We start from the raw sequence: 10,491 nt of genomic DNA, 5'->3' as shown, positions 1-10,491 counted from the left end.
TTATTTCAGCTTAGCAAATAATCTTGGAGCAACCTGCATTTTCACAGAAAAGGTTTCAGATGAAGATGAAAAGCTACCAACTTGAAATGTTTTAACCGAAGGAAAAAGTTTGAAAACTTACACATTTATCAATACAAGACCAGTAGTCAAAATACTGTCCAGTGCAATGCTTATGTCCACTTTCATCATCCTTGATCCTCTTAACGCATGCCTGCATTATAGCTTCTAACATCAGAATGCATTTCCAACCAAGCTTAAAATCATTCGTCATAAGAATTAAATAAATAAAAACAGAGAGCGAGAGAAGAAGGGCATATTTTATAATGAAAAGTTAAAGAAATTTAAAACTCCCAATGCATACTTAGTTAATAAAAAGTGTGGAAGTGAATGATACACATTTAAGGCAGCTACAATAATTTAATAGTAGAATCAGAACATTTGTTTCTGTATTTAGAATATATTAGGTCACATCGGCAAACATTTGCAACTAAAAAGAAAGAGCAGCCCATCTCTTTTCCTGTTTTCCATGTCCCATGATGAGGAGAAAGTTTGGACAAAAGGTAGGTAGGCTTGAAAGCAGAGATGCATAATTTTCCAATTGATATTATCTCTATTGAAGTCCTTGCTGACTCTTGCATTCAGAAAGATTTCCATATCAAACATGATTTACCTGGTAATCAAGCAAGGGTTTCACACATTTGGGCTTGCAGATGCTTTCTTCAATCTCCCTCTTAGGATCAACAGGCTCCTCGTCCGACCTACATATAAAAAAAACAAGGTAACAAATACATAAGAAAACATTAAAGTACTTTGCTACAAGGATAACTTAATACAATTTCTCATTTTTCTTTATTATTGGTAAATAGGAGGTGGGGTGCAATTTATTGAGTGAGATTTTGAGAGCTGGTCATCAGTATTTCATGTCCACCCAAATACTGTTACTTCAGGGACTTGCTAAATCCTACAATGCCAGCTCAGAAACGAAGACGAAGGTGGATGATGCTGAAAACTTCAGTTGTCATGGAAAGACAGAGATGGGGAAAGACAGCACACATATATAGGAAATAGCTATAAAGAAATGTGGAAAAAGGTACTAGAACTACTAGCCAAGCACTTAAAAAAAATTAAAAAGTGTGAATCATACGACCCAAAATTCATTTAAACAACCCTATGATGCAAACCTCAAATGAATGCTACGCACTTCACCATTAGATTACACTGAAAAGCAGAATCAATACGTAATTGTCTATTGCCCTCAACTAATGAATCTTTAAGAGTAAGACTTGATAGGCAACCTCTTAAAAATTCCGATCCTTGAAAATCTTACATTTAAAATCTATAGCAAAGCTAGGTCTATTATGAAACCAAAATTTCAATCTTGACATTTATAAACTTTATCACTATCATTGTAGGTAAGTCAAAGTGAATTTTTTACAATAAAGAAAACTATGAAAGGGTATGCAAGTCCCTTGCACAAACAGCGGTCTAGAAACATAGACCATCAGGTCCAAAACCAAAGGAATCATGCATTATATTCTGCCCAAAACCAAGAACAGACGAGCAAATAAGCAATATTCTAAGTGAAAGCTGTGAAATACGTTTCCCAAGGCGCCCAACTAGACGATAGGCTTACATGAAATTCGATTACAGACTATTTCCTTTCTCGTTTTCAACAGCACCTAAAAACCTTGGCCATAAAAACAAGGTAGCATCTAATTAACTCAAAAGCCAAAGAGAAAGCTAAAAAATGAGCTACATGACAATCACTGATCTTACAGCTCCTTTGCAAAACTAAAACCGGTTGGATAATAAATATTTTTAGGCTATCATTATGCTTATGCTGTTATGCATATTTCCCTTAGAAAGATAATTAAAGTTTAAGACTTTCCTTTGCTTCCAAACAGACTCAACGACCTCACATTAACATAAGCGCAAAATCCATCATTTGTTCTCCTTCAGACTAAGCATTGAATAGAAAATTCAATAACGTAAAGGTTATTTTCCTCTACAAACTCATTAAGAAAGCTAGAGATAGTTTAATCAAATTGCTTAAGATTGCCATTCTGTGACAACTGCATTGCACCACAGCTTTTTCGAAAGATACCACCTTACAAAGAGCTGGAAAAAAAGTCTCAACAGATGATCCTGAACCAACATAAACCCAGAACGCACTCCAGATCCACTCTTCATACAAGATCCTTAGTAGCCAAAATAGAATTCCAAGTAAACCACCTTCTCATCCCATTTCTTTACAATAAAAACATTAAAAGACAGCCCTCTCTTCATGAAAAAGCCTCTTAAGGATTATAACTTATAACTATTCCATCAATGAAAGTTTTAGACAGCTTCTCAACAATTTCAATTATAGGTGATTCAAGCTAAAATGCCATTTCATTCCAGCAAAAGGAAACAGAATAATAATCTTCAAAAACATTGTTGCATATCCTAAAATGCGATCTTTTGGTCAACCTTTCCCATAAGCAAAATGGTATAATTAATTTAGAGTAGTAGATAATATGAATGAAAACATGAACTAAAGGCATCAAAACAATAGACCTAGAGTGAAATCTGCTGATCAAGAAATGATTGTATTTATGAGAGCTAGAAAAGGTGGTCATGAAATGTACCCCATAAATGTAAGGATGCACATCACTCATTGCTTATCAAAAGTTCTAAACCCAGATTTTCCTTGTTGCAAAATCAAATGGTAAAAAAGTAACATAAAATCCTTCTCAAGCTCTACCACCACTACCAGCAACAAGATGATCACCTAAAACTTAATGCAACTACAATTTGCATTGACCAACTATGGCCATTGAATATCTCATGTTGCAAATTTTAAAAAATATATCTACATGATATTGGGAAAAACAAGAGACATTTATTAAAAAATAAACACTTGTCTTGTATTAACGTAATGAAAATAGACTTTTCACATAAAACAAAAATGGGGAAAAGGACACATGGAAGCAGTATAACAACTTTAAAAACTAAGGAAAATTGCAGGATCCAAGGAATAAGAGGCTCCATCCAATTATGTAATAATTAATACCCATATTAGTTAATAAGTAAAGAGAACATATATACTTACATAATTAAGAAGTTGAAGTGTGAGTAAACCAAAGATTATCCTTGCCCTGCCACGGAACATCAATGACTTATCAGAAACACATGTTTAAAACGATTTAGTACAACAGATTAGAAAACTACTATTGTTCAAAAAAAAGAACTTAAGCCTTGATTATTATATCTGGTGCTAGTAAGGAGCATTCAACTCTCACCAGTTTACACACACACACAATGACGCAAAAAAAAAAAAAAAAAAAAAAAAAAAAAAAAAAAAAACGAATTCAAAAGGCCAAGTGCAACTGTGCAATTCAAGGTGATATGAAATATCACAGAGCATAAAAGGCAGGCAACAACTTATAAATAACACAAAGCGAAGAGCCTTTATTGATGATGCCAACACTAACAACAAATAAACAAAGGAATAAATAACAGAAAATGCTCCCCCAGTCGATTAACGCCTATAGGCCAATCTTGGCCATCTACAAGAAGTGAGCGAAGAATAAATACTGATACAGCCACACAGAACACTGATACAACAATTGGTACATACATTCCCTTCATCCACTCCCAGAGCCCCTGAACAAAAAAAAAAAAAAAAAAAAAAAAAAAAAAAAAAAAAAAAAAAAAACTCCTCCAACATCTAAATCCAAGTAAAAAGCACTAAGCTTCCAAACAGGCAAACAATGGTCAAAATTTAGCATATTTGCAATCAAATGCAATACAAAATCCTTCAAAAAAATGTATCGCCCGCATAGATTATATAACCAAAAATGTAAAAAAAAGTTCAATTCATGAAATAAGATCATTACGGCCAATAATCTATCGCCAGTCCGATAGTTTAAACAACATTTACCACTACTTAGGTTGAACATCATCTTGAAAATTTCAGATGCCACTTTCTAAGCATCCGTCGCACAACTCCCGATCAAAATAGCATGAGAATCAAATCGAAGTGTAAAAACATCAAACTCGACACAAAAATTCGATTCAAGGAACCAAGCAAAGTAATCTTAGAATGATATGAGATGAATCAAATGAAAATTAGAACAAAACATGGAAATTAATCCAGCCAAAATGAATTCAATTAAGGATAAAAAGATCGCTGATAAAATGAAATGAACCCAAAAAAAATTTAAAAAAAAAAAAAGAAAAAACCCTAAATTATACATGTAAAAATTGTGATCTGATGATTTGATAAGATTCTGCTATAGTACCACCATTGTTGAATAATCAAAGAATTGTGAAAGACGAGTAAATTGGAAAGAAAGAGAAAGAGAGAAGTCGCACCTGTAGATCAGTGGGGAAAAATGGCTCAAGAAATTGCGCTGGGAAGGAAGAAGTAGATTTGCAATTAGGGATTTCAGACCCTTACCTTTTTATGTGCTTTCTTGTTTTTTCTTTTTTGTTTTGCTGGATGTTGTTGTTTTAGTATTTGGGTTACGTTGATTGGGCCATGGGTCAGTAATCAATATGGAAGACGGACTTGGTTATGACTTATGAGGCCTTTTATTCCTGCCTTCTCATTTCATCGCCAAAACCAAACGCAAATTTTTAGCTGGTCTCGACTCCGGTCATTTCTGGCTGGTCTCTTATTTTGAAAATGAACATTTAATATGATAGAAATGAACATTTTCTTGTTAAAGGATATTTATTCTTATAAATTAAATGTTCAGTTTCATACTATCAAATGTCCCTTCTTATAATATTAATGTTCACAATTTTTTTTGTCATCGTCTTCCTCCAAATCCACCACCATTTTCTCTTTCCAAACCTTCACTCTAAAATAGCAGCACCACTACGAGCCACATTCTTCGCTAATCACAAGCAGTTACCTCTTGAACTCTGCCATTGATGGGAGGAGGTGTTCACAGTTTTTTGTCATCGCCTTCCTCCAAATCTACCACCATTTTCTTGTCTAATCCTTCAAATTCATCCTAAAATGACAGCATCACTACGAGCCACATCCTCCGCCGTATCACGAGCAGTCACCTCCAGAACTCCGCCATTGACGGGCGGAGCTCGAAATCGTCGACGTGGTGGGGTCATGTGGATTCGACACCTAGAGACCCTATTCTTGGTGTCACCAAACCTTTCTTGGCCAATACTTCTCTTAACAAAATCAATGGTTATTTTGTACGATTGAAAATTGTACTACATGAAAATGAACATTTAATAATTGAGAAATACAAAATTATCGTAAAATATGTTTAGTTAGAAAATGCTCATTTTTGTTATACTAAATGTTCATTTCTGAACGAGGGACCATGAATATGTACCTGGTCTCGAGACCAGCCTTCAACAACTGTTTTTTCTTTAGGTTTCACCCCATGAAATCCATTAAACTTCAACCCCCTTAATACTAGCTTATCTCCTTTCATAATTTGAGCATCATCCATCTTTGCACCTACAAATCACCCATCAAGTCAATTTCAGAGATATATCGTTTTTGTTGTTGATGCAAAGTGTGATGTTTCAAGCATAGCATAGATTAGACGCAAAATAAGAAGGATTTGGACCTTGGTCTTACTTTGGACTATAATATACACAAATCAGAACCCAAATATACAAAAGGGGAAACATTAATTTTATTTCTGAGGTTGAGGTAGTGAGTAGTAGAATAATTCTTAGTAATGCCTTTTTATTCCACAGTCATGGAAGAAGGGAGCTTAGTATCCCAAACCCAAACACTATAATGATTTATGGCGTGATTTCCTTGGCCCATCAATCAACCAAAGTCTAGTAGCAAACGAGCCATTTTATGTTCAACATAAATTTCTTATTCACCTTTAACACTATGTTCGGATAACTATAGTGAAGCAAAAGAGAGGGAGAAAAATAAAGGAATGGGAAAGGGAGATGAGAGGAGGGAGAGGGTGACATTCTATTTTCCTTCCAAATCTCTCCAACAATGGAGGGATTTGTTTTATTAAAAAGGAAAATGGGAGGGAACCCAGGTTTATCATTTTGATAAACTTGTTTTGTTTATCAAATGGCAGTTCTGTAATTATTTTGCTTTGTTTTCCGTGTAATAGCTTTAAAAAAAGTTATTGTTTTTGCTGCATTGCCGGTTGGCAGTCACATACCCTTGTTAACGAAAACCAAACGTCGTTTTGTTGACTCTAGAAACTAAGAGTTACTTTTTAAGTCGTGAGAAACAATGTTGGACAAACAACCACCATTCCCACACTCTTCAATCCATCCATCCACTAGTAGTGAAATAGAGATTGACACTGAGCAAAGGCCACCGGTTTTTAAAAATCGGTGGGGATAAAATGGGCGGGATTTTGAGGAAAGAGTATTGGCGCCGGTTCAAACCGAACCGGTGGGGAAAATAATAATCCCACCGGTTTGAACCGGTGCCAAAATTTAAAAAAAAAAAAAAAACAAACAAACAAACAAACAAACCGCCCCATACCCCCATTTTATAACCCTAAACTCTCCTTTCTCCTCCTTCTCTCGTCATCTCCTTCTCTCTCCTGTTTCTCTCTCTTCGATCTCATTGTTCTCGTCTCCTTCTCTCTCTTCGATCTCATCTCCTTCTCTCCTGCTCTTCTCCTTCGTTCTACTTCTTCTCTCTCTTCTTCTTCGATCTCATCTCCTTCTCTCTCTTTTCCTCCGATCTCCTTCTCTTTCATTTCCACCACCACCAAGACCACCACCGCAACAATAACACCACGAAGTCCGACATCAACAACACCGACAGTTCGATCTACATCAACATCAACAACAATTTCTGGGTTTAATTATTCGAGGTTAGGGTTTAATTTCTGGGTTTAATTAGATTTTAATCGATTTTTCTGGGTTTTTTTTATTTTAATTACTAGATTTTATTTCTGGGTTTTTTTTTATTATTCTGGATTTAATTCGATTTTAATCGATTTAACTGATTTTTCTGGGTTTAATTGATTTTAATCGCTTTTTCTGGGTTTTTTTATTTTAGTTACTGGATTTAATTTCTGGGTTTTTTTATTTTTCCGGGTTTAATTCGATTTTAATCGATTTAACTGATTTTTTCTAGGTTTAATTGATTTTAATCGGTTTTCTTGGTTTCTTAGGTGATTTATGGGTTTTTTTTTACAAAAATTTATTTTGAGTTCATGTATTTTCTGAGTACTTGAAATTTCTGGGTACATGCATGAGTGTTCTGGTTTTTTTTTTAGCTTATAATGTGAGTTTTATTAATTTTAATTTGGTGTTTTAATTGATGTAGGTATTAGTTTATGACTCCACAAAAAAGAATCAAGATGTTGATTTTGGAATATTGATTTAGATGTTGTAATTTTTTTTATTTTTTTTATTTTGATGTTGTAATTTTTTTTTATTTTTTTTTTATTTTGATGTTGTAATTTTTTTTTTTTTTTTTTTTTTTTTTTTTTTTTTTGCTATTGTACATTAACAATTTAATGATAATTATATTTCGGTTGATTATGATGTTGCGTTTCTTGCATTTAATTGTTCGATTATATTTCAAGTGAAAAAACCAAAAAAAAAAAAAAACAAACATGAAATGGCACCGGTTAACCGGTGCCAATTTACTTTAATACCAAAAACAAAAAAAATTGGGGAAGATTTTTGCCACCGGTTTTGAACCGGTGGCTTTTAATTGAAGAATTGCCATCTGTCAAATACTCAACGGTTCAAAACGGTGGCATTGAGGGGTTTTGAACCGGTGCCAATGTTCTTTTTTCTACCAGTGATCTCCTCCATTGAAGTTGCTTGTGAACTCAACCACCAATTCTACCACTATGTTTCCGGCGGCAAAGCCGCCGTTTAAACGAAAACCGTAAGAGAAAATGGTGAAATTAAAGGTGTGGTTAACCCTAAAGGGTAAGGTTTATCATTCTCCTCCATTAAAGATGCTTGAGAGTATGTGTATGCTTCCTTCTCCATTAAAGTTGAGGAAGATGAAAGCCGACTTCATTCATGAAAATAAATTGAATTGTAAATGAGCTTACCATTCTTAGATTTTGCCAAAGCTTCTACCAAGTAAACAAAGAACAAATTGTTGCTATGTTAAACAAATTACCTAGCTCCAATGGTCGATTGCTATGGTGGAACAAGAATGCTGCTATGGCAATTGAAAGGCACTCATGGAGACATGGCTGCTATGGGTAAAATTAAAGGTGGAGAGAGAAAATGTTAATTATTTGCCATGGTTTAACAAGAGTAAAGCCTTCTAACGTCGTCATGTTTCAACGTCAGCGAAAATGTTACTAATGCCCATAACTTTTCAAATGAAAGTACAATAAAGCCCCTTGATAAACATAACATGTTTCTCATATTGATAAACTTGAATTTTCTCGAAAAATGGATCCTTCCAATTCCCTTCCCTTCCCTTCCCTCCTAACATTAAATATCAAGCAAAGGATTATGTATTCCTCCCTTTCTCTTCTCTTCTCTTCTCTTCCATTTCTCTCTATCCAAACATAGGGGAACAAAAGAAAGGGAATGGAAAGTAGACGTGGGCTCATGCTTTCCGTCCAAATCTTCTCAACTTCAGAACAAATTGGTATAGATAAGACATTGGATCCTTCCATTTTTCTCTCTTTCTCTTCCAACAAGTCATATTTAAATGAAAGAAGTTGCATAAATCATTAACTTTTCTATAATCGCAAAATTATGATTACCTCTTTACTTAAATATATAGGATGGTGTGGTTGGTGTCATCTTTGCCTGTGCATTTCATAGTCGTTGCTAGCACAATATTAAAAGAAAGCAAGAGTACAAATGATCAATATCTTTTTAATTAATTTTAGTTATTGAAAATCACAACTCATGGAATTACTTATTATCATTATCTTACACATTGTTAGAGAAAATAAAAGCATATAATAAATGTTGGTTGTGAATTTTATAAGCACATTATCTTGGTGGAATATTTGTTCATGTTCTAGAATCTTTCAAATACATGTGGTTGTGATATGGCTGATATTGCTCCCCATTTCTCTAGATTTTTCTACTAGCTTGTATCATGCAAGCCACTAAAACGAACTAAAGAAGTCTTCACATTGAAAGTAACTAAAAATATGGTTCGTAAATTTTCTAGAACATCATGAATACAAGAATGATAAGGAAACTTCTAGAATATTGTGCTCATTTCTTCCAAGCTCCATCTACAATATAAATATAGTTTATGGAATTCAATCAATAAAAATACACACCAGAAGCCATACCATACACATAAGCCTTTCATTCCTTATAATTCTTTACCAATATACCTTCTCTTTACGAATCCGTTGTTTCTTTTATACTACTCTTTTGTGAGTTCCTATAATGAGGATTTATTTGTATTGTGAAAGGGTTATTATACTCTCCTATTTTATTTCATATAGTGTATTATTTTGGTACTATCATTTGTGGGTTTTTTTTATAGTTTTTTTTTCCAAATATGTCCATTTTTTTTACTACTTGTCTTGTGTTTATTTTTCTCATGATTATTTTCTCAATTATCACATACATCTTTGATTTGCTTCATGTCCTCACCAACCATAACAATAAACTTATTTTTTTTTATTGCACCAATAAGCAAATAATAATTTTTAAAAAAAGAAATATAATTCACCAAAAGCAGCCAACAAGGCATGATTTATTTTATTTCATTTTAATTTGGGAAATAGCAATTGTAAATAAAAGATAACATTATTACATTAAATTGTAGAAGACCTATCAATCTAATCGAAATGGGTCTCCTTAATTTGACATTAACTTCAATCTCAATTAAACATACAAAAATAAACATAGATGTAGCATCTTCGAAAGTTTGACGTTCGGACATAGTTGAAGATTTGCAAAATTACAGGAGTCTTTTTTAGGGCTGGCAATCCCTGACCCGACCCGAACCCGACCCGAAGTTACTGAGACTATGAGAGAAAACCGAACCCGAACCGACCCGAAACCGTACAACCCGAATTAACCCGAATTTCATAATTCATAATAATATCAAGTTTTACACTCTTTTTGATAGTTTCTAAGCATAACCTGAAATCGACCCGAAATCTGACCCGGTTTCACCTTGTAATCAATTTTCGTGACTAAATGGGGTTGACTTGTTTTGTCAACTCTAACCTAAAATATGATTTTCTATAATGGCCTCAAGTAAACGTGTCAACTATAATGAAATAAAGGAATTATATCTCAGAAAACAATAAATCTTAACTAATTAATTTTTGATAATGATTTATTAATAATTTTTGAAACATAGTATAAGCCCTAATCTGTAATCAGTTTCACTATGACAATATTTAGAACCTTAAGTTTGCAAAGACCCTTGCCCTTTTTATACTAATATTCTGACCTCACAAGTTCACATTGTGATGTTAAGAATTCACAAGTGGCCTCGTAAAAACAAGCAAAATTCCCTAGAAACACGTAAAAAAATTTATGAGCTAAAAAAATAATACTAGTACTATCAAATACTATGCC

General features: G+C 33.6%; 1 protein-coding gene across 1 annotated transcript; it reads right to left on the bottom strand.

The window, feature by feature from the left end:
• On the bottom strand, nt 1-2,632 carry LOC145592315 (cytochrome b-c1 complex subunit 6-1, mitochondrial-like). Its single transcript, XM_081648758.1, has 4 exons — nt 2,628-2,632; nt 671-758; nt 122-253; nt 1-33 (listed from the first exon to the last, which is right to left on the bottom strand). The coding sequence occupies exons 1-4, from the start codon at nt 2,630-2,632 to the stop codon at nt 1-3; spliced, it is 258 nt and encodes an 85-aa protein (XP_081504884.1).
• Nucleotides 2,633-10,491: the final 7,859 nt, after the last annotated feature.

The sequence above is a fragment of the Chenopodium album genome, chromosome 18 (assembly GCF_948465745.1).
Source record: "Chenopodium album chromosome 18, dcCheAlbu1.1, whole genome shotgun sequence".
Taxonomy (NCBI): domain Eukaryota; kingdom Viridiplantae; phylum Streptophyta; class Magnoliopsida; order Caryophyllales; family Amaranthaceae; genus Chenopodium; species Chenopodium album.
The sequence above is the reverse complement of the archived record's forward strand: the minus strand, read 5'-3'. Positions and strand labels throughout refer to the sequence as shown.